General features: G+C 44.2%; 1 protein-coding gene across 2 annotated transcripts; it reads right to left on the reverse strand.

The window, feature by feature from the left end:
* Nucleotides 1-141: 141 nt before the first annotated feature.
* On the reverse strand, nucleotides 142-24,645 carry nyap2b (neuronal tyrosine-phosphorylated phosphoinositide-3-kinase adaptor 2b). Of its 2 annotated transcripts, none has more exons than XM_030402382.1 (7): nucleotides 24,588-24,645; nucleotides 16,317-16,518; nucleotides 11,937-12,259; nucleotides 7,249-8,322; nucleotides 3,427-4,680; nucleotides 3,196-3,299; nucleotides 142-2,455 (listed from the first exon to the last, which is right to left on the reverse strand). In XM_030402382.1, exons 2-7 carry the CDS (start codon nucleotides 16,493-16,495, stop codon nucleotides 2,204-2,206), a joined length of 3,186 nt encoding a protein of 1,061 aa, XP_030258242.1. In that variant the 5' UTR covers nucleotides 16,496-16,518; nucleotides 24,588-24,645; the 3' UTR covers nucleotides 142-2,203. The 2 variants fall into 2 exon arrangements, with proteins under 2 accessions (XP_030258242.1, XP_030258241.1); XM_030402381.1 differs by lacking the exon at nucleotides 24,588-24,645 and adding an exon at nucleotides 18,970-19,947.
* Nucleotides 24,646-24,768: the final 123 nt, after the last annotated feature.

The raw sequence follows: 24,768 nt of genomic DNA on the forward strand, positions 1-24,768 counted from the left end.
TCATCTAAGCTCCTCAATTAAAATCTTTTAAAAAGTTTTAACGCCATGAGTCATCCACAGTTCAAGAGCCACTACACAAAAAACAGCCTACATGAAGGAATCCCAAGACACTGGATCATGAATAATTGCACCAGTATACGGTTTTCCATAGCGGGTTTCAAGTTCATATTTATTTATTTCTCTCAACAGAACCCAAGTGACAATCAGAATACAGTACTTTTTTTCCTCAAACATCTTTTTTCCTTTTCTTTTTTTATTACGCAAAACAAGAGAACACTCAGTGCAATAAGACAGAGGACTCTGACAGTGCGGTGCTCTCTCTACCTTTTCACAGTGCACGTTTATACACACAAAAAGATTGTACATCATCATTATTACATTTCCAACCTCCGCCCCCTCACCAACATCGTGGATGGGGCAAAGTGAATGTCTTAAAACAATCATTTTTAAAGATTCAACTTGCATACAGTGTAGCTTGGCACACACACACACACACACACAGCTCTCTCCCTCACTCACACACACATACAGGTACAACACAGAGGGACCTCAGTAGCGTTGATTCTCACCAGAGAGGGGGTACTGCACTCGCACTCCGCTCCGAGGGCTAGCTCATTAGTCAAACCCATACTATTTTGGCAATGTCAACATTGCATTTGATGTGCTAAAGAGAACCAATTTAGATGATGTACGTAGGAGGTTGAGGTAGAGGGAGAGAGCAGGGGGAGAGGGACATGTATGTAAATAAGCCTGATTAAATGTAATGGAATATGATGGGTAGTGCAGTTTTTCTTTTTTTTACAAAGCCTCAAAGATTAGTCAGCTCTTGTGCAACCCCAGTAGAGCTGTCGCCATGATATAGGTCCTTAAACAATTTGATCTCTAAAAATGGTTGCCAGCCAATTGAATTGGGAGTGTAGTCCGGGACAACCAATCACAGATGACTGCGTGTCACACGCAGCCAGCCTCCTGAGGCTTTACCTTCCCCGCCAATAAATTAAAACTTGCATGGCACAGCTACCTTTAACATTTTCAAAAATATATATATAAGCATAATCTTGAAAGTTATTTCTTAAGCAAGTGCATATGGCTATTATAATCTGCAGTAAAATCAAGAAATGCTCTAAAAGCTCAGGTGTTGATTGTACGGGCTGGTTGTTGGCATCAAGTATTTACACTGTGTCGTGGTGCTTGCAGTGTGCATGGCAAAGTAAGGGCGCCGGTACTCGCCAGCTATTGCCACCAACCCGGTTTCTTTCAAATAACCAACTGTCCAAAGTGCAACCACACCCATATCTCGCTTTCACAGGCTTTGGCTGGTTTTGGAAATTATACTGTTTAATAATGTATGTTCTAATTTACTACCTCCCCAACCCACCCTCGTAGTGTATCTTGGAATACAGCAGAAACATTTCACACTTTCTCCGTTCCTCGATAACATGCCAGCCAACAGGTTTTTCCTATAAAACGATTAAACCGCTTTGAAAAAGGCTTTTGACGTAGTGACTACACAGCTTCTTACTGTAATATACAAACTGAAGCACACTCCTGTTTCTGTTCTAGGACCAGCTGTTGTTCATTGTAGAACATACTGGACCAGGCATGGAGGTCGCCGGAATCTAAAGCACGTTGACGTTAACTCCTGAATTTACAATACAACAGTGAAAATGTAAAGTATATATAGACAGAATTGAATAGTCCATTCACTTTAGTGCTGATGAGCACAAAAAAAAGAAGAGTTGGGCATAAGAAAATTATGCTACTACAGTACAAGTATTGATAGGTTATGCTTTCAAATTTAAAAGAACCGAAACAAAAATAACATAAAAACAAACATTAGATTGCATCTACATCTACTATACATCATTTAAGCTGCTTTTTAATCCCCATCTCATTTAGAAAATATCTATTCATCAAATATCTATTCTACTAATTATATTACAAGAATCCAATCACAGGAAATAGAAAAATATCAAATATCACAGGTGATGATAAGAAAACATGACAACCTGAACGAGCAGAAATATTGCTATGGTAACCACCATTGTCCTTTGACATCAGCGAGTATCATCCCCCCCGGTGCTCTTATTGGCTGTCCTGACACCCCCGATGTTGCAGGGGAAAATCAGCACAACCCTGAGGAGAGAGGGAGTGGGTAATTAAGGGGGTTTTGTGGAGGGAGGTGTAAGTGTGTTTGTAAATGTCAGATGGCCGTGTCCCAGAACACAGTTGTCTGTGTGGGGTACGGGGGAGGACGGATCTTTTTGGCACCCCTGCACTGACTCCGCTCCTGGTGCCTGTCCTCGTTCCTGTCGGCAGGAGGAGGAGGCGGCCTCTCCAGAGATCTCTGCAGGTGCGGATGTTGTCTGGAGCGGATCTCCATGCAGAGGGTGCGTTTCCTCTCGATCTGTTCTAGCATGGTGGTGTCCCCGCAGATCCATGGCATCTGGGGCATCTGAGGACAGAGTCATGGTGTTGAGTGAGTGGAATACAGCATAGTAGTTGCACACTCTAAAGCCACTGAAACTGGGTCTTTGAAGGGACCTTTAATGCATATTTCCAGCTCTATATTTGTCTAAAACAAGCCTTTTTTTTTTAGCTCCTGTCTCTTTAAGGCTCCATCCCTTAAAGCTCACTTTCTTCTGATTGATATCTAATATCTATCAATCAAGAACACCCTGTAAAGCATTCAGAGTTCAGGCAGAGCATCCAGACTGAGTGGGTGGCTGGACACGTCCCTTTGCCTGGTGGGCATGCTGTGCCTGCAGCACGGATTAAACAAGCTGATGACTAAAGGTCTGGGTAAAAGTACAGAACATTTTGGAAACATTGCATTTAAAGCAGTATGAAACCAGAGTTTTTTTTCTCTCACAGGCATTACTTTCACATACTATTTGAAACTGGCCACCTTCATCCAACATTGTCAGATTATATATACATAACAGAAAACAAAGAAAGTTATTATAGTGTAGGCCCCCTTTAAGTGTTTCTCGGTTACATTAAATGCATTTCATGGCTAAATAAGCAACAGTCAGTGTTTAGATAACATTCACTGAGAGATTGACAACCCTAAACTTAGCCTAACAAGATGGTTGGTGGGTGCAGTTTGATCAGATTTCATTGACAATAACCAAACAATCGAACAACTGATGTCTGATTTTAAATGAATGTTTTTGCCAATTTCTATCTTCATACCTGACTGTGTTGTGTCTCTGCTGCTCTCCTTTGTGGAGTTCCCAGTGGGGAGGGGTTAGCAGGCATAGAAGGTGAGCGGCCATACTTGGGTGCTGCTTTCAGATCTGCAAAGGGAGGAAAAATGACACGCTGGTCAATTTCATAAGATGTGTTGATACACTTTATTCAGAGATGCGAATATCAAATGACAAATTCTAGATTCTCTTATGAATTTGAAATCTTAAATCTCACCATTTCCAGTTCCTGTGATCATCGGTGGGCTACCGGAAGGTCTCCCGTGATGAGTAGGTGTTGTTGTGGTTGAATGCTGCCCTGACACTGTGCTGCCGTTCCTCTCTTGTGCTTTTGATTGGTCCACGCTGTAATTCGCTCTGTTATCTCGTCGGGGGGTGCCATCTGACCGGTATCCCCGTTCTTTATTATCACTCCTATACTCCATTGCGGATGGGCTCTTTGTGCTCTTGACATCGTAATGATGCTGCTCTGAACCATTCAGACTTCTGTCCTTGCTGTCCCGTCTCACTTCGAGTCCAGTTCTGCTCAGATCTTTACTGTCCTGCCTGGGTAGGGGAGGAGGAGGGAGATCTCCTCCGTTGTGGGAGCTCCGATCTCTCCCCTCGTGCTTGGATTCAGAGCTGTAGCTGACCCTGTCCTTGCTGTTGCTACTTCTGGAGGTTTCCTGTCGGGGTAGGATCTCAGGTGGCTGGTCTATTCTACCTTCATGCCTATGCTCCGTATCATTCCTTACTCTCTCTTTGCTGTCCTGTCGGGGTAACAAATCTGGACGGTGGTCCTTGCTCTCATGCCTATATTCAGCTCCAGGTCGAGCTCTGTCTTTGCTATCTTGCCGTGGTAAAAGCTCAGGTGGCCTGTCTCTGCTTTCGTGCTTCGAGTCTGAGCCGTTCCTGGCTCGCTCTTTGCTATCATGTCGTGGTAAGAGCTCAGGTGGCTGATCCAGCAGTCTCTCTCTGCTTTCATGTCTACAGTCTACACCATTTCTTGCCCTTTCCTTGCTGTCTTGCCTTGGTAACAGCTCAGGCTGCTGATCTAGCAGTCTCTCTCTGTCTTTGCTGTCCTGTCTCAGCAAAGACTCCATTCCATGTCCCCGATCTTTGCTGTCTCTCCTCGGCATCAGGTCGCCATTGCTAATCCCTCTGTCCTTGGAGTCTCTCCTAATTATTGGGACAGGATCTGTACTGCTACAGCCCTGGTCCCTGCTGTCCCTGCGGACAGGTGGTGCATCTGCACTGCTACAAGTGCGATCTTTACTGTTGCGTCTGTGGGCCAGTTGGTCCACATTGCTGCTCCCTTTGTCTTTGTCTTTGTCCTTGTCTCTGTCTCTGTCTTTGTCTTTGTCTTTGTCTCTACGGTGAGAAGACTCTTTACTATGCCGATCCTTGGACTCCCGCTTGGACTCCTTGCTGTGACCGTGGCGCTCCTTGCCTTCACGCTTGGACTCGCTGTGAGACTTGCTTTTGGACTCAGCTGTAAAAGTACAGGAAAGACAAAAGCTTAAATGATTGTAACATCCAAGCTTTTTCTGCTGCAGTTGATAATACATTGAAAAATTCAGGTTAACTGGAAGAATATTTTCAATACAAATTGTCAATCACATATTTGTGTGACAAAAAATCCATAAACATCGGTGCTGTTTCATGTTTCTGCACTACCACCATTTGTCCTCTAGGTGTCACTCACTACTCACTGATGCAGCTACAGTGACCGTCTGGAGGAGGATGCTTTTATATGTGTGCTAAAAAGCATTAGATTGTGCTCATCTTCATCGTGGTGGCACACTATCTTGATCTGTTTTACTGTTTTTATTTAGCTCAACCATCACAGTTTATACATTTATAGTATTATCAATATTTCTTCACTGCACTTTCATTTTCTAGAAAATCTTATACATGTATTTCACATTAACCGCGTCTTTTGGATGTCTTAGTGCACAACTTTCCAATTTCTGCATGCAAAACTAAATTGTTTCTTCTGACTCCTCTTTAGCATGTAAATATTTAATACGACAGCCTGTTTGTGTGCAAATGCTTATTAAAAATCGTATGTATGTCACTAAATCAGTGCTCAATAACGACATTATAGATCATCATCGCACGGATAAAAAATGCATGTGCATGATTGATTTCATGTAGGCTGTGCCCACTATATATATATAGTTTCTATATGGGCTTTAACATACAGTACCGTGCACAAGCATCCCTTGTCGTGTCATGCGTCATACATGGCTTTTTAGTGTGTGTGCATGCATACATGCATACATGCATGTGTGTGTCTAATATGAGAGGGAGTGTGGCGATTAACCGGTTGGTAAGTGGGTCAGAGTAGCTGTTGCTGCCTCAGAAAGGGAGAGAGAAAAAATTAACCCCCGTTCATTGTGTGAGGTTTGTGTGCTCATTACATCACGTGTGCTTGTAGCCAGTCAAACAGCAGCACACACAACCTGTCAGTCCTTTAGCCCCGTGTGGCGCCTGACCACAGGTGTTGGGGGAAAAAAAAAGGGGGGGAAAAAAGCTCAGCCCACCCTTGATGTATATAAAGCATATGCACGCTGTTTACAAACCAGATGGGGATGCAGAACAACATATTGTCAATGGGCTCATTTGTAAGACTTCACAGGGAATTCCTTGCATCTGCACCCTTTGACGATTTAACCATCAGTTAATGTACGCAATGAATAGAAACTGTAGGAATATTTTGCTAATATGCACCAGTTAGCACATATATACACTAGGTCAAAGATGTTTTTATTATTGAACTCATATAAATAAATATAAATAGCAAGAATTCATAAACTGTCTCCTTCCACCATCCCCGTCTGCACAGCTGCCACAGCAACCTGATTGGCTCAATCAGGAGTCGAGTATGTGCTGATTGGACAGAACCGAGAATCTGAAACCCTCTGATCAGGTGTAGATTTGAGTTCAGAGCCATAGCTGAGTCCCCCACTAGGAGCTCATTGCTCCGTTGTAGACCGACATGCCCTGAGCTGTGATTGGCTGCATTACTCATGGGGAGGGAATCTGCAAATAAGAAACAGGGATTTCTCTTCCTTCCACTGTTGCTATGTTGTAGTTGCTAAGAGCAGCAAGTAAGGATGGATGAGTAAAATCTTTTATGATTTATGCACAAAACGTGCTTGAATAAAATCTCTTTTTCTCTTCTGGAGCATTTAATAAAGGGTTTTAGTTCAATGTCTATAATTCTTTTACCTTTTACAGTTCAGTTCAAAAGAGGAAGTAACCATGGAGCTGTACTATAGGGTTCAAGTTTGTGTCAGACCTCACTCTAAATTATTTGGCACTCTAAATTAATTTATTAGTGACCCATTTCCAATAATGCATCACATGTCTTTACATTAATAACACTATCCTTTCTGCATTTATGAAACACTGTTTTGCTTACTTAGTTTGGTTTAATGCCTGCAGTCATCAATCTCTTATTAACGACTGACCGGTAATGCTGCTGGCACCAGAATCAACATGTGACTCCGTATGATAATGTAAGCTATAGTGATTTAGTGTTTATCTCTTTTCTAAGCAATTTGTGCACTATGAGCAAATTATGATTCCCTCGTCAGCTGCATTAATTTTGGCAGAGCCTTGAGGGTGGCATGGCTATCTGTATTTAAACATGATGTTTACATATTTAAAATTAATGCCGCCTGATGGCCTAATGCCATGAGTAGGTTTGACGGACCTGCTGTCTGCTTTAGTCTCTAATCCCCTCAGATTAAATCATTCGATCTGTATCAGACTTGGCTCGCTGGGCCTAGATTAAACAAATGGAAGGTTGCAGAGAGCGCCACAAACACTGAGTGTGGTACTGTAAAAGTGGTGCATTCTTTGCACAGCCTCCTAATATAGTAGGGCTAAACGTGGTCACTAAGATTGCTGGAGACTAATTAATTAATTTTTTGTGAAAAGCTGTCGACACAGGATTCAATAAAACATAAATCAATAAAAATGAGCTCATGTGTTTGTCTGATCTTATTTGAATGTAGTGAAGCAAAGGGCACAAATGTGTGAAATGACTCACTCTCTCCAGGCTCCTTAGACTTCCTGCCGCTGGAGTTTTTCTTCAGCATGTTCCTGCCGGTGGTGAACAGGTTGGTCAGTTCGTCTAGTGGGCTGGTGGGTGTCCGTGAACGCCCTGTTGACACGTTCTGCATAGAGCCATGGAGCCGACCTACACCGTCTTGAGGTGGCGAGCCTTTGCCGTGAGGTGTGGCGGAGGCGCTACGGGGAAGACCACCGGGAAATGGCATCGGCGCATCAAAGGGAGGTGTACGCATGAGGCTGAGAGGGGTGAGACAGCGGCCCATGCTGACTGGTGACGGGCAAGCGGAATGGCTGCGCTGATACGAGGATGAGGAGGAGGATTTGTAGAGGGTACAGGGTAGGGGAGGCGCAGATGAGCGACCAGACACGGTGAGGGTTGGGGTGGCAGTGAGCTCCCTGCGGATGTGTGCAGAGGAAGGTGGCTCGTTGGAGGAAGTGGGGGATTTGCTGTAGGATTGGTTCTCCAGCATGGGTAATTTGGTTACATCTAGAGGGGTGAGAGGAGACTCATCCGAGTTGGGTGAGCACTGGGCCGGCGCCGGCGGGAACACCAGCAGTGGAGGCCGATGGGTGAGTAAATTGGGAAAGGGTGCAGGAATGTCACAAAGGGGAATGTTTCGAGGTGTGGAGCAGCGACTGAGAGGTTCAGGGTCGTAGGGTGCTGGGGTTGGGCATGCAGAACGACATCCCACTGGGTCAGTGCGGTACTCCATATCATCCAGAGCCGGGTACTTCATCTCCTCATACACAGACTCTCCCGGCTCCTCGTCCTCGCTCTTCAGGGGTTCACGAGCTCCGATGTCGATCCCGCCCATCTCTATGTAGACGGGTTCATCTTCACAGTCGTCTGTAGGGCTCTCGTCGCTCTGTGGAGGTGAGGGGTTGTGTTCGCAGGGGGAGGACACGTGGTGGAGAGGTCTGGAGGGGCACATCCCGCTGCCTCCGTGGCTCTTGATGTAGGACTCGTCGAAGGAAACACTCAGTTGTGTGTTGGGGTTCCTCTTGGGTTTGGGTGGTGGCACCCTCCTGCAGTCCTCACTGCATCCTTGAGCTGCAAAAAGACAGAGAAGGATAGTCTAAACACAAATTCACTGGTGAAAATCACGAGCATGAACTGATAACACAGAAGTATACTTTTTTATGTGACGTTCAGTATTATTTCCTTTATTCTTTTGCTGCAGATTTCTGCTATCATACACACCACAATACTGAATTTAACAAAGCTCTATTTTTGTCAGTCATTCATGATTAAGTGAATCATTGCCATCCCTATAAAGCTGACTGCAGTGATGTGGGTCAGATCTAGGTCAACGTGTATAGTTGCGAGCAATATCTTGAGTCAGATATGTGGGAATAGTGGAGGCATATGCATGTTTCTAGGTCACATATACGGCAGCGGAGCAGTATGTGAGTATAGTATCTGGGTCACACACACTGTGGAGCTTCTTCCTGATAGTGATGACGTAGCGTTGCAGTGTGAATCTCTTTAGATGTGGTGCAGTGAGGCTACAGTACAGTGTTCACATTGACTAGATACGACTGTACTGTACAGCGCGGCCCTAAATCTAGTTTACTCACAGTTTACAAATGAGTTGGCCACAGCGTATTTCTAGGTCAGACACTACTGAGATATTTGGATAAGAATGTCCCTTCGTCTGATAGGCAGGGGGAGATAAGTGTAGTTAAGAGCCGGACCATGTCTGAAATCTTCAAACTGCAGATTTTATACCTTTAATAATTCAGATGCCAGATGGCCCAGACACACGCATACTTCCCATAACTGTATGACTCACCACCAACATTGCATGCACGCAAGCACGCGCGCACACACTGCAAATGCCTACACACTCAAAAAAGGAAATTAGGACAGGGATGTACGCATTTTATCCCACACGGTCTCACACTTTCCTGTGACAAAGTCATTCCTTCTAGAAAATGGACATCAAATTGTTTGCAGGTAAGTTAGATGAGCAGGAATAGAAATCAATCTTAGAGTCCTTCGTTTGAATGAATGAAATCAGGCAAAAAAATCCAGTGGGTGAAAAAAAAAGCTTAATACTGAAGACCAAATCCGAACATTTCATTTAGTTTTGAATGCCATGCAATTATCCAGGGTGATGCTGATGATGCTAATTTGAACTGAAGATGAAACAAGCTTTTTGGTTCCACGTTTTCTCCTCATTACCACTAATTAATAAGGTGTTAATAGAGGATTTGGTTGATGCCAGATGTGGTCCTGATATATGTTTAATTGGACTGACATTCTCACTTTCTCCCTTCTTTTGTGTGAGTGTGTGTATATGCGTGTGAATACACTGATGTGCACAAAGTAGTGTACCAGTATTGTTATCACATTATTACACTGACAGGTTTGCATGGTGGATCCTGAGGTCTGTTTCAGCACTGATGATGAATCCATCCCCCCGAACATCTCTTACTCCCTGTCCCCTCTCTTCCCCTCTCTCATTGCTCCCCGTTCTCCCCCTCCCCCCTGTAGCGGATGTGTTTACCCGCAACCCCCTCCCCCCTCTCCCTCTCCTCCTGGGGAAAATGAATCTAGGTCAATCGCTCCTCCTGAATGAATTCTACTCTGACAAGCTCCTCCCCTTCCCGCTACAGCGCCAGCTACAGAGCACGCAACCCTTCCCTCAGCCAGGGACACCCCCACACTCTCGCTCTGATTGGCTCACGCGCCTCAGACTCCAGCATCTCTAGAGCCCCATTGGCTCGTGCTGCTCAGTGATTCTGTGATTGGCTGGGCTGCAGGGGGTCTTGTTTCTGTGGGATGGTTGCCGTGGTGCCCAGGAAGATCTGTGTGCACATAGAGAGATCCCCACCAATCTGAGCCAGGCTGGGCGACTCCCTAAACATCACGACGAAAGCATCCAAACTGAAATGGAGTCAAAGCTTCCTGCAACATTTTAATGTTTCGCTTTCACTGCCACCTGCCTCAAAAACTATTATAATACTCTAAATTTAATTATAATTTGCAGTTCTTGTTAGTTTTTGCTTCGTGTTCACGTGCATTATGGGTGATATCTTTCCAATAAAACTGTTGCATTCGCATCTGTGTGCATTCTGCACGGCATTGATTGTATCTGTGCCTTGTTGAAGGAAACATTCCTTTAGCTCAATTAATTCCTGTCCTATTCATTAAAGCTTTCCTTACACTGAGTCGATGTACTGTAATTATGCCCACTTTTTCATCCGTGGCCAAGCAAGCATATTGTGTTTGTTTATTTTGCTTCAGAAAAAGGAGTGAAACTGCTGCAGGGTGCTCTTACTGGATCTTGATCAAGGCATCTCTAACTGTTGGCCCTGCCAGTTTTAACTGGAAGGAAAACTGTTTGGCCTTTTTTTGCCTTGTAGACATATTAAAGTATGCCAGTTTTAAATCAGGTTATGGAGCTGTCAAGACACGTCTGTGGTCTTTATCTGAACTCCTAACAAATTCGATAATTGGACTGTGCAACCAATAACCTTCTGTAACCAACACAGCACTCTGATCCATCAACTAGGGTTAAATTATTGGAGCTTCAACTTGCGTAGGGCTTATCACGATACTAAGCATTCCTCATAACTCTCGGCAATAGAAACTGAGACAGTATTTAAGGCTGGGAAATGCTTCTGGCTCTACTTCATGGAGAAGGGAAATAGTCTAAAGAGGTCAAAACACCAGCAACGGTTAAACAGCATTACAGCAACATTGTAACACATTACATTAGTTGGTATGAAGCAGAAAAAGCTGGACAATGATAAGCCACATCAACATGTACCTTACACACCCTTGTCAGTGCCCAATTGGCAGATGTGTGAGGGTCTTTCATATATTTGAAAACATTTTTTTTCTGCTTCATTCCTACAATTTTTGAATATTGCTTGTAATGTGTTTCATTTTGCCCAAAAGCTGAAACCAGTTGGTCTAACAATGAAGTAATTCGAAATACTCCAAGTGTTGCTGGAGCTTTGGTGGGATGAAACATACTAAACAAAACACCACACCTGATGATTGCATGCACAAGCTGAGAAAGTGATTATATTTATAAATATTTGTTTGTGGTAAAACTGTGCCTGAGATCTTCTTTTACTCTTCAAGATTCTCAAAATAGAAAGACCTTTTTAATCCCTGAATAAACAGAATCTGCCAAGGCCTTGAAGTGCAGCTATTATAAAAGACAAAACGGCTTCCAAAGCCCAGAGCACAAAAAATGTAACACTCATTCATATGCATCAAATTATGATACTTTCACTCCTGGCTCACAATGCTGAGTTTTTAAAATTTTCAGCCGGTTTTCATACATGTTGGCCTCTGTAATTGCTCTAGCATATGCAATTAATTACACTATATACAGACTAAATAGTGTTTATCCTTCACATGTCCATTCTAGTCACTGCAGTACAGCATATATCTAGGTATTCTTTCAAATATAGTCCATTGAACTGCAATCCCTATTTTAATTTTGGTCAAGTGCAACTTAGATGTTTAACCTCACTGTACTTATCGCAAATTTTTTGTATCAATTGGCCACTATGGTACTCAGTGTGAAGTATGCAGTGAATAGCCAAATGTCATGTCATTGTAGGAGAAGCAGTGTTGCAGAGGGCACTGCAGAGAGCAGCTATATATAGCCCCGTTGTTTGGTGTGAAGTGCCACCACCACTCACCGTCACATCTCTCCCCACGGCAGGTGGACATAGGACTGTGGTCCACCGCCTCAGACGACATGCTTAGCTTCGTGGCCGGGTCCCTCCTGGGCTTAGGTGGGGGCTGTTTCCTAGAGGTCGGGCTTCCCACTTCCTCATCTCCTCCTCCTCCGCCCCCGGTGTTCCCGCCGCCGACAGAGTGAAGTGACTGGGAGCGTACAGAGAAGCCCTGCCCACAGGCGAGGGCATGCGGATGGGGCATTGGCATGCGTTCCTGGGGGTCCGGCATGGTAATGGAGCCCATACGCAAGTGCTTGCCTTCGGTTGTTATATCCTCGCCCGTCCTAAAACAGAAAGCGGGGAAGTGAGGGACAGGGGGTAGTGAGGTCAAGGGGACATAAATATCTATGTAAATAACAAAGATGGATGTTCTCAAGTGAATGAAACTTCATATTAGTTTACATCATTGGACAAAAATCTTTCAACATCATCCCCTGGAAGCTGTTTGTGTCAGGACAGGAGATAGCAAAAATAACACACAGCATACCCTGACATACAGAATCATCGTGGCATGTTTCCACTGTGTGTATGTGTGTGCATGTGCATTTCAGTCTGTGCAAATGGCTCAATGGATGAGAGCGCCAAGTTAACAATAACAGACATGTTAGCACTACTGAAAACAGGGTCTCTTTCAGGGCAAAGCATTGATTTGAGTTTAACCCTGGATTTGACCGATGCCGCTCACACAACCGCACAAATAATGACACCATGGAAGTCCCCCAGCCTGTACCCAATCAATCCCTGTAAATGGATGATTGGCCTGAATGGAGCGTTAATGATGTCTGAGTGTCGTGTGGTAATGGGGGGAAAGGAGGGCTGTGTATGTGTGTGTGCATCTGTGTGTGTGTGTATCAGTATCAGAGTAAATGAGCTCAAGATCTGTCTGTGTTTATGGAAAACGGTTGGTACAAAAGACATGACAGGTTTGCAACATATACGCAGCTGATCTCCGTAGTTTATTTGTTCTCATATCAGAGATTCACGGCTAAAATGAATGTCAAAGATTTGTTTAAACAAATGGATGAATTTGCATGTGTGTCTTGTGTCTCGCATGTGGGTGTGTTGTATATGTGTGTGACTTTGCTGACTCTGACTCCCTCCGGGCCAGCTGCTGAACAGAAGGTGCTTGGTGGGGTGGGTTCATTGGTCAGGGGCTTAACTTTGCCTAGCAACAACAGGGTACCCATAGAAACCAGACACAAAACCAGCTGCCGGCGCACAACAAAAATAAAGCACACGTGCACATCATTTGTACCTCATAGCCACATCACATTTTGTCTACAGATTACTGCAGTGATACAAGTGAAAGGTGCATGCAGCAACCTGTGGAGCCACATTGACCATGTTGTTTTAAAGAAAAGTGTAAAAAAATAGTAAACATCAAATTACATGTTTCATGGACATTAAAGCATTTTCTGCATACAAACTTTGAGCATCCATGTTTAGGCTAAAATGTCTTCAGCCACAGGTGTCAGCAGTGCAGTATCAACAGTCTGTATGTCATTTGTTTTGGTTGTGCATCTACTGTGGCTGTGTGCATGCATACTCATGAACATGGGGTGTATGTGTATGTGTGTGTGGGTGGGTGTGTGTGACTGGAGTGATGGTGACTGGATTATTTATAGGATATTTGCCCAGTGATTGGCTGGAGGACAGACCACAGGTGTGCTAGGACCAGTTGACTTGTTGTTGGGCAGCTCTCGCACTGTGATGCCATGTGACAGGAAAAACAACATGACAGAGATAAACGAAAACACTAAGAGATCTTCAAAAAAATACAAAATAAAAAACAGATTAAAAAAACTAAAGAAATAAAAAAGATGTCTGTTTGTTGAAACATGCACATGGACACACAATGGGTAAACAAAGGGGAAAACAGCCGTTTGGAATTTGCAAGTATGCAAATATAAGTAAATGTAAGTGTGTTTTCTGTACGTGTCTGTGTGTGTGTGTGTGTGTGTAATTTTGAATACACTTGCATGTTTAAGTAAATCTGTGGGCGTGTGTGTGTGTCTGTGTGTATGTCTGTGTGAATAACTTCTTCTGATGAAACACAATAAAAGAAACCCAGAGTGAGATGGCAGCAGGCAGGAAGGCCCGCCTCACTCAAACCTAATGTGCTGATCTGATTGGCCTGTAGCTGTTCCAGCTGTCACCAGGCAGAACACATCTCCTGCAACTGAGCCTCACACTTAATCTCTCTCTGTAACAGGTTTTTTTCCCTTCTTTCTCCCCACTCTTAAACACATTTGCTCTAACAAGCTCTTTCTCCCTCACACAGGCCATTTGTGCTTTCCTACCCTTTCACACACTCTAATCTATTTTCCTGTTGTTCATGTCCACGCATGCACTTTGTACGTAAGTGTGCTCGTACATGCCTGCGCAAAGTCCACACACACACACTCTCACTCTCTCAGTCAGTTACTGTAAAAATGGGTCGTCTCATTGACCTACTTATAGGCCTCATGAAAAATCCAGTTATTTTTTTAGACTTTTCCTCTAGTGACTGTGTATTAATATTTTAGCTATAGCAACAGCTGAGAGACAGTGGAAGGATAGCAGGACAGTAGCTGCCACTTTCCTCAGGCATCGCCCTGTCCCATTCACCAAGTTACTGTGCAGGACTGCGTCAGACTGCTAATAAGAATGGGAGCAGGGACATTTTGCTGGCGGGTGATGAAAGACAGTCAAAGATGGATTTTGAAGTGTTTTTAGAGATCTAACTTGGCTGTCTTTCTGATGCCTGAGGTATACAGTTGAACTCCAAGTCAGCTTTGATCATGCAAGTACGCACACTGCACAGTAATCTGACAATCACAGTTGCAGCTCTTTTTGACTTTGACCGACCCCTTGACAGAAATGTGTCAGGGTTCAAAGTGTAAACCCTCTTAGAAGATCCACATCTGGTCACATATTATGAATGCTCAGCCTCCAAAACCACATCGATATAATCATCTGATGCACAGCTAAAACTCTCAACAGCTGCCAAAACACTTTGCACCGTGTCAGATGGACGGACCAAACACACAAATGATTTTCAGATTACATGACAAAATTGGACAACATTTCCCATAAGCCTTATCACGGCAAATTAATGTCTGTGTGTCAGACTGCATCATTAGATTAATTGTTTGACCATCAAAGTTGAAAACAAGTTTTTCTTGACCACTATGGGTGTTCTCTCAGATAAAATATGCATCCACTTGATGTCCTTGCATAGCAAATGGTAATGCTATTTAGGAGTCCTCTAGCCTTCACTGTGGCAGCATGATTGTAATTTAAAATGAACATGCTTGTCTCGGAAAAATATTACATTCATTCAGTTGAGTCATCAGTCCTATGATTCAACAAAAAGTGATATTATTTCATGTTAGAACACCGAAAAAAAAACCCCTCACATAAATAAATATAAAAAAAAAAAAACTCCAAAAGTTGTTGGCAGACTCTGATTCTGGTGTCGCTTCATGCTCTGATTTGCTCGCAAATTAAAAAAACAAAGCAGAAGATATCCACATCGTCGCACGAACGCATTCCAATGTCCCGTTCTCACACCGATGACTCTGTGACTCATTGCTTGCTATTCTACCCCACAACACAAGCACGCCGTGTCCACGTGCTCGTCACGTTGTGAACGCGTGCCTCTTTCTTATTCGCTCAAGTTTCGGGATGCCACGCAGTGGTGTTGCTCTGCACAGTGGCACTGCTTGAACTGCTTGCTCATCACAACATGTGAAACAGAGTGCAGCGGCTTACGCAAACCCCACATTTTCTCAAACTCTAATTGGTGTCATAACAACTTCTTGAAAATGATACAACTTTCTAGCAAGGGGACTGTCAGATATATACACGTACATCACAACAGCATGTCCGGTCTCATGTCTCTTAACATGCCTCATAGCCTCACTCGCTTTCTGCCACAGCCCACCCCGTTCCTTCTTAATTCTTAACGCTCTCTGTCTCAAAAATGGAGCAGTGACGACCTCCATCCAAGGACAAGTCCCAAATAAGTCTAAAAGTGAAAAATTAATTATCCTCTATAGATCATGGGGTGCATCAGTCCACATTGGCAACCCCCACAATATGGCAACCTGCCATTGCCACAGGGACCCTCTGGCCACTTGTCCCAATTCTTTACACTCATCCTGAAGTGAACCCGATGACGTCCTTGGATTATAGAGCAGAATGCCATTAGTATGCTGTAGCGAGACTTGTGAGTCTACTTCATAAAACACTGGGAATCCTACCACTATCTAATTCAACCCAGACGATAAATGCACATTTTTTACAGGACATCTCTGTACAAAATCTTTCTAAATTACTTGTTGTTTGTTTTCTTCCTACCTCCTTATGGCTTCCTCCTGTTTTCTCTTCTTGTCGTTTTTCTCCTGCAGATATGTCCTATTTCTCTCATTCCTGGCGTGGTCCAAGTTCTGAGCTACCAGGCCGTTGTAGGCTCTCAGCCCATTCTCCTCAACATACTGGAAAAAACGGAGAGTTTCCTCCTCTTTGGAGCTCATCATTTTTCAAGTGTTTCCACAGCATTCTGATAAAAGCACAAAGAAAGTGTTAGTACCAATTGTTTGTCTTAAAGAGATTCACAAAACATTAACAACATAGACCACTAGAGCATAATGAGATCTGAAATCATTGTCTCAACCTTTGTGTTTCAAGGTCAGCCTTGGTGAGATGGAAGCCGACGTAGCAACATTGCATCAGCACCATAATAATGTCACACAACTGATTTTGTGTGATGTTTCTATTGTTTGTAATGTTCCTGATTGTTGCTGAGGAGTTCATGGCCTATGAAAGATTCAAAGACTTGCATCATGCCCGTGTCCACAAGAGTAAAAATCTTCCCTGGAGGGTTGCATCATCTCTCTCTGTCGCACACAAACACATGCAAATGCAAATATGCAAACAGCCAAGGGACTCGCCATCTAGCTGCTGTTACTCATAACCTTCAGTTTCAGTGTTTCGGTTTTCCGACTGGCAGTGTATCAGTAGCGGCTGCTCATTTTCTCAGTTGTGTTCACACATTTTCTGGCTGAAATAACTGGCCGTAACCGAGTGAGTGTCTGAATGAAACAGAAAAAAATGGCTTTCATCTTCTGCGGTTGTAATATGTGCTGGGCTCGGATGTGAAAATATTGTACTCCTGGGACCAGCCATGCAGATTAAATGCGGCAATTGTACTAGACTGTGATGCATGGTTTTGCATATGCGGATATCAGCTTCAATCTCATGGTTCAGATCTAAAAATAATCTCGTCTTGAGTTGTTCTGTGCTGCCTTTTGATTCTGTAAAAAGACTATTACTGGCAGCATCACTGTCATAAGAAATAAGTGTGGATGTTGCTGTGAGGAAAAGCCTCTTAAATGAAAAATCCTTACTGCCGCAACCATACTATGATTCACTCCTTCTCAATAGAGAATAATTTGAAAACAGCATTGTTTGCAGCCTCTTAAGACCCAAATGTAGGCATTGAGCATCTAATGGAGTGATTCAGTGTGCATGCATGTGCGGTTTGCATTTGCTTGAAAACATGTGCAACCGCATGCAACATGACATATACTATGTGCAACAGCCGCATGTGAATTTGGAGAGGCCAGTGGTGGAAGAGAAAAAGACAGTGCATGCTTTTATGTAGGTCAATGTTTTCAGATCAGCCTAAGACTCATGCTTGTTTACGTGTGAGAGAGAAGCACTGAGTGTGAGTGTGTGTGGGGAGGGGGAGGGGGCTTGTGATAACTGTATGTATGTTTGTGTGCGTATGTGTGTGTAGGCGGGCAAGGGCAGCGAGGGGGGTGAGAGGAGGGAGGGGGAGGTTGCCAGATGGAGATTGCAAGGCCAACTGAGAGACTGGCCATTGTCTGGACATCCTCAGCATCCCTCTTACTCATGTCTGTCTATCACATAGTCCAGCATGGTGCCTAGGTCAATGGGTTTATCTGCTGGTTCAACTTCCTTACAACACATTCTCGACACTCCTTCGCATAGGTGTGTACAGGCACGAGGAGAGGGCTGATAAGAGCCGGCTGAACAGACAAGATTCACCATCTCTGAGCTCTGAGTTCTAGGGCACAGAATCCTGGTGTCAAGTGGTGTGGTGATTTTTTTCCCCCCATGATTATCAGGTCTTATCACTGATGCACAGGCACGGCCAGAGATCCGAACCCGTACAAAGGAAATAAATCTTGGTTTCTGAGGAGAAAACGAGGTGCACTGGTTGGATGTGTTAAGGGTGCAGCAGTGGGAAGGCACAGTTCAAACAGTGTTTGAGCTGAATTAAGCCTGCCTGCCTAATCCCTGTAAGCCTGCAGCAGCACTATGCACTAGAATCAGCTTGTTTATCACACTGTTTTCACCAACCGAGCCTTTCACATTGGATTGTCCTCCCCGTAACTCATCGATGTAAAATGCTATTCTTACTCGCTAATCTCTATAAAACCTGTCAATTGAGTAACTCCTTTTTTTTTCTCAAGCGAGCTTTATTTTCCTCCCCATTCTCACTCTTTCCCCTTCACCGGATGCATTTTCTCTTTTTTTCTACCTCTATCTCATCTCCTCTCCCTCCTGTTGCCCCAGTTGACATGGGCTGCAACAGTTGGAACACAGAGGTGCACTTTGCTTTAAAAGTAAATGAAAGTGGCACACCGTTTCTGTTCCCAGGCAACCATGTCACAGGAGAAGGGCAGCATGGATATTCTTGAGACACCATGTCAAAAAGATTGCAAGGCCAATTGTCTGGGCACAACAAGCGTGGGCGCTTGTGCACACACACACACACAATCAGTGGGGCACAGTGGACAGAGTGATGATTAACCTGTAAAGCCAGGCACACACAGGTGCTACACTTGGCAGCTCTGCTTTGGTGGATTTTATGTAGACTTGAGCAGAAGGAAAACATTTTTTGCATGCATTATGATGTAGCATGAGCATTTGTGGGTTTGTGGGTCATTGTTGTGTACAAGTAAATGTTAGGATGCATACTTACAATGGGGCTGTGTCCCTGCTGGTTTGTGCACCAACGTGTCTTCTGTCTTCCCCTGATGAGTCCAGTGCACGCTAGTGAACTCTGACCTATGCTGGAGCACCAGTGCACTATTCCACTTAAATCCACATAGACTTCCATCCATTGTATGTATGCTCCAAACTGAGTGACTTGCTAGAAGGAGTCCCTGTGACCCAGGATAATAAGGCTGGTGCTAGAGGGGAGGTAGGCCATTGGGTGTCCAGCCCAATGCTCCCTCCCCTGGGCACAAAAGGGAGATGCGACCCCTCCAGTCCAGACGGTGCCAAACTCAGAGCCAGGTGCCAGCTTCTTCACTGCTCCACACATTTGCACATGCTAGAGACGGGAGGAACACGCAGCGCAGCAACAGACCGCACCCGCAACCATGACACGAATACACACTACGAACACGCTCTCACATCAAACTCCCCTGTGCAGTTGCAAACCAGGCGCTCACAGTCTTTCTAATGCTTCGTTCCCAGAGTGTCTCTCCTTCTGCTTTTCAGTCAAAGTGCAGAAAATGTCCTCATCCACGATGCCCTGAAGGTTAAGACCGAGGTAAAGCGGGGTTGTGTGCATTTCCAGTCATGGCCGTTCCCTGCCGGCTCCCTCCATCCTGCTCATCCACACAGGTCTGTACAGTTGGTCTGTGCTTAAGCAGATGACAGCGGGCTTCCCAGCTATAGATCACAACATGAAGAACACGCCCACTGCCTACTGTAGCCACCTTCTACTAGAGCGTCATCCTGCTCTCCCTCTCTCTCTCCCCTCCTTCCTTTTCCTGCACTCCTATTTCTGTCGCTGTGTGCTTTTCAACTCATCCTCGTAAGAACTCACACCCCAGTCTCTTTCTCTTCCAAGTTCGCGTTTTATGTTTTTGTCGTCTCGTGTGTCTTGCCTGCCTTCCCTTTGCAGCTGCACTGTAACAGGAGCCTGGATGTGTATTTCTGCTTTCAGCACCACGGACAGCTCTCTCTATCGGGGGGGGGGGGGGGGGGGGGGGGGGGGGTTTGAGTGGGTGGGCACACTCAGAGGGGGCCAAGTGGAAAGATGGGGGAGGCGGGGGGGGGGGACTGAATGGGAGGAGTCATTGGGTTGCCAGGGTGTGACCTCATTAGACACAACCTCCTCTTCCCCCGGCAACCGCTGCGCTCCCCCTCCTCCCTCCCTCTCCTCTCTCTTACAGCTCGTAAACAAGACCACGACACAAAAAAACACTTGCAGTGAATACACCATGTTGCTCTCAAGTACATTCACTACATGTACAGTAGCCAAAACAGAGCAGAACAAAACAAAGACGAGCAAACGCATGAAAGCAAGACACACACAGAGGGGAAAACAGTACTTTGCAATTTCCAATACACACACGCTGACACGTTGATGCAAGATTAAAATATGTTTGCATAAACAAACAAAAGCAAGTGATCCAGAAGAGAGGCTTGTCCCCAGTGGCCACGGAGACGAACAGGATGAAAGCAGGGACACAGTTGAGCCTGAGTTGTGTGCTTGTTTTTGGGGGCGACTGCGGCTGCGGTGTACTTCTGCTTGAATGTCTGGGGGACGAGTATTGGTTTCAGCACTGCTGTCAGTTGTTTATGTGGTGGGAGCGCCGGGTAGTTGGTGCAGAGGCAGGGGTTGAGGGAGGGTGAGCGGTGCGGGTTGGGTGAAGGTGGGGTGGGGTGAACCGGGGGTTCGCTTGGATGGATTAACACCGTCGACACAAAAGGATTGGGGAGCAGAGATCTGTTGTTTTCATCAACCCTTCCCTCCATTTCTCTTAACCCCCGCCCTTCTCCCCCTAACTTTCCCCCCCTCCCTCTATCCCCGGTTCTGTCTCGCACTTTGCGGGGGGGGGGGGGGGGAGAGAGATAAAAGGGCGCTATAGTAGAAGGTAGTAGGCAACAAAATCAGTTCTCAAAAACATGTGTTGGCCAGTTTAGGGGAGAGAAGGGGGGATAATGGTGTTGTTAAAAATAAAGCCTGGGGAGGGGGAGACAAATAGAGCAATAACACACTGGGGAATTCAGCAGGGATGGACCCCCGTGCTGGATTGCACATGATCATGAAAATAAGCACCTGTTTTGGAGTGAGGAGTGAAAAGGTGAAATAGGGGTAAAATTAAATAGCATTTCTCTGCACCCACTACAAACACTCCTCTCATGACAACACACCACATGCCATAAAAAGCCAATTGCTATGATCTCACTGAGATAAAATGCTCTGTCAAAAAAGGTGGTCACCCCCTTTTTCTGCCTATTGTGACGGACGTGGTCGACTGGTCTCGCACAAAGCAAGTCACTCTATCCAAACTAGCTCAGCACACGCACCCATGCACATGCACATATACACAAAGGGCCCAGCCTGACCTCAGTGCATGGCCCATGTGTGCAATCTCAAAGGAAGTATTTAGATCCTATCAGAGTTCAATGAACACAGACAGTGAAGAAAATCTCAGGGGTGAATGGGTTAAACAAATTTTTCCACCTATGTGCACAAGAGTACTTTGTTTTGTGAACAGTGGAGGATACTCCCTCAGGGACAGAATGAAGGGTGAAAGAAGATACGACACCCGTAACTTTTCAGTTCACACACGCTTACAGAAGCACAAAGACTTGCATACAGAGAGGAAGGCATCCAAATGCCTGAATACATAATCATAAGCTAGTGACTGTATTCAAATTAATTTGTAGCTGGATTTTGATAAAGAAACTATTATATTTGTGTTGTATATGTTTATCAAAGCTGCTTAAGCATATTGTGGGAAAACTTGGTGTACCAAATCCAATGAAAACTTTGAAAATTCCTAATCATTTCCAGCTTCTGGCAAATCTGGCATTTAATGCAATACATTAAGTTGTTTCTTTACATTTAAATTTTCCATTTATCTTGTCTTACTTTTCAAAACATCAGTTTGTTGTATCAATGCTGTACCGGCTACATTATACTGCTGTCAACTGATTTAACAATGTATAGTAAGAAACAACATTTCAAATTTTACAAATACAGTAAGATTGAACAATTAATTGTACTTTTTTGACCATGAAGAAAGTCTACATATCCCCTTAAAAAAGTATGAGATTTTGTGAGATGTTGCTTAAGGTGGGCCTTTATACATTTTCTGGGGCACTATATAGGACAAATTCTTAATAATTTGGGCCTTCTTCTAAATTCAGCAAATGTTATATGCAATTTTTTTCTTTCTTTGTGTAAAAAACACATCTTTTTGTCCTACCGTGCTGGCTATTACAGTTGGTCTGCCTCAAAACAATTGTCTTTGCAAATGGAAATTAACATGTATATTTTCATGTACATAGACTTGACACTCATGTGGAGACGCATTATCACGCCAGGTGTGAAATGGCGTTCTTTGAACTGTCCACTAATGACCGGCTTACCCAAGATGCATATCAGGCTTGGGGAAGCCTCACACCTTCTAGTGCCCTTTTCTTCAGGGAAAATGGCTACTACTCTGGGCTAAATCACAGTACATCTAATCAATTTTGTTGTTAGATAATATCTCCCTTTTTCATGTATTAACAAGCCACTCACATGTACTCAGCATATTAGTCTGGCAAAGAAACAGCCTCGACGGTTCATGTATGTTAGTGGACCACTGTAACGTTAATGACTGTTTACAAATACAGACCAATGTGCCCCGGAGCGGATGCATGGTACTCGGTTCAATCATGCTTGTAATGATGTTGTATTGATCTACTGCTGTAACAGGCTAATGAAGAGTCTATAAAAACCATTATACCAATCAATTAAATGCCACTGAGGAAACAGAGTCATAATGAATAGAGCAAGGACTCTGCTTCACAAGGTTTATTAAGTGTGAGTTACTGCCATCAGGGATTGGCACCTACACATGGTGCTACCGTAAGTGCTATCTGCTTCCAAGGAGGGTGTGGGTGGCATTCAGATTCTTGAAAGCATCCGTGAGGCTTAGTGGCATTCTCTGTTTTTCTGTCCTCCCTGGGAGTGCCATGCAGGTGAGAATGAAGAAAGCACTGGCAGCGCAGATAGTGAGACAGTGGCACTGAATATGTCAGACTCTCATTAAAGATGCAGCACATCTTACTTCCACTCCTCTCATCTCCACCCGAGAGAAATGGAGCATAAGGTTCTTGCTCTGACCAGCAATGGGCAGACATCTGACCACTCACATATGCATGCAAGTCCTGTAAAGTGATGCACCCCTTCCCTGCTCAATGCGCAACACACCCTACTTAGGAATTTCTGAATGCAAGACACTCCTTTACTTAGTTTTTTTAAACATCTTATCCACATGTTCCTTAGAACTGAGCTGCACAGCATGAGGTAATGTTCTATTTAATCAAGCTTCTCAACACTCATTTATCACCACTTCCTCCCTCCAGAGATGTCAAGCAGAGGCATGTTTATAACGACCACCCTTAACACTTCCCGCTGTTCCACCAAGACACAGAGGTGAAAATGGGAGACTGAATAGCGTAATCTCTCAAACAGGCGGTTGAGGGCTCCAATCTTTGCGGTTTAACCCCCTGTAAGCCCCTCAAATCCCCAGTTTAGAGGGCCAGAACTGATGGGCTAAAGCCCCCGGAGATTGTCTACTAACTACTGGACTCAGACACACCATGAGATCATAGAATGAAGCATCGCCCACTACTTCTGCTGTGGCCACTTCATCTTTCTGTAGGGCTGGTCAAAAGATTGGATGAGCTTAATTAGCAACAGAACTGCCACAGTTATGGTTAAAAGAAGGTCAATATGAGCAATGCAGACAGGTTTCTGATTATGGTTTAAATATTGTTCTTAAGTACAGTAAAGTGATGCTGTGTTACTGTCATGTTTCATGTGATTACTGTAAGGACACTGTAAGGTAACTGACGACCTCCTGCAAACCAAAACGAGAAATACAAGAGGTGTGGCTTGGAAATAGGATCTATACTTGCTGTAGAGAAAATACTGACTTCCTGTTACTTTAAGTGGGTTAAAATGACTAATAACACCTCCAACTCACCTTATTTTGAACTATGTTAATGATACTTTGCACAGCAAACTTACCCTGCATTAGTGGGTGCATTAGCAAGGGTATCTGAGGGAGGATTCTGAAAACGAGGGTCAACTGGCGCCATCTGCTGGCCAAGTTCAGTAACCATTAAGTGCATATATTTGAGACAGTTCATATAAAAAAGGAACAAGGCAAGGCAAAGAATCTGTTATATAAGGAGTATCAAAAACACATTATTGTATATTGAATATTTGACTAGAATTTGTAGCTTTGCTACTTTGACAGTTTAATAATATCCATGATGACTTGTACTGTGGTTCAAGAATGATGTTGTGGTACCAACACACATTGATACGTAGCCAGTTCGACAAAGACAGACACAACAATCACAGCACCTACTGGCTGATGGAGACTAGTCCTAATAATAAAAAAAGAGATTCTATTCATATATAATGCTAAACAAGTTTTTAAAGCACACCAAGACACAACGGTGGAAAAGGTCACAAGAGTAATGATGTGAACGCTGCAGTTACCAATGGCTATGCAAAAAGAGATGTCATTTATATGGTGGTGCGTAAAAAGGCCAGAATAGTTCAGCACTTTTTACCTGAGTCCAGTACAAAGCATGTCACAGAGCACTGCAAGTCCATGGTGGAGCCTCAAGGACACCTGATGCAGGCAGGAGGGGATCAAAACGTCAACACTGCATTAAGGAACATACTTTAGACACCAGTTTCTTTAACATCAATAATTTCGTACCTCTACAATGGATTTCTATCAGACATTCA

This window comes from Sparus aurata, chromosome 21 (assembly GCF_900880675.1).
Source record: "Sparus aurata chromosome 21, fSpaAur1.1, whole genome shotgun sequence".
Classification (NCBI taxonomy): domain Eukaryota; kingdom Metazoa; phylum Chordata; class Actinopteri; order Spariformes; family Sparidae; genus Sparus; species Sparus aurata.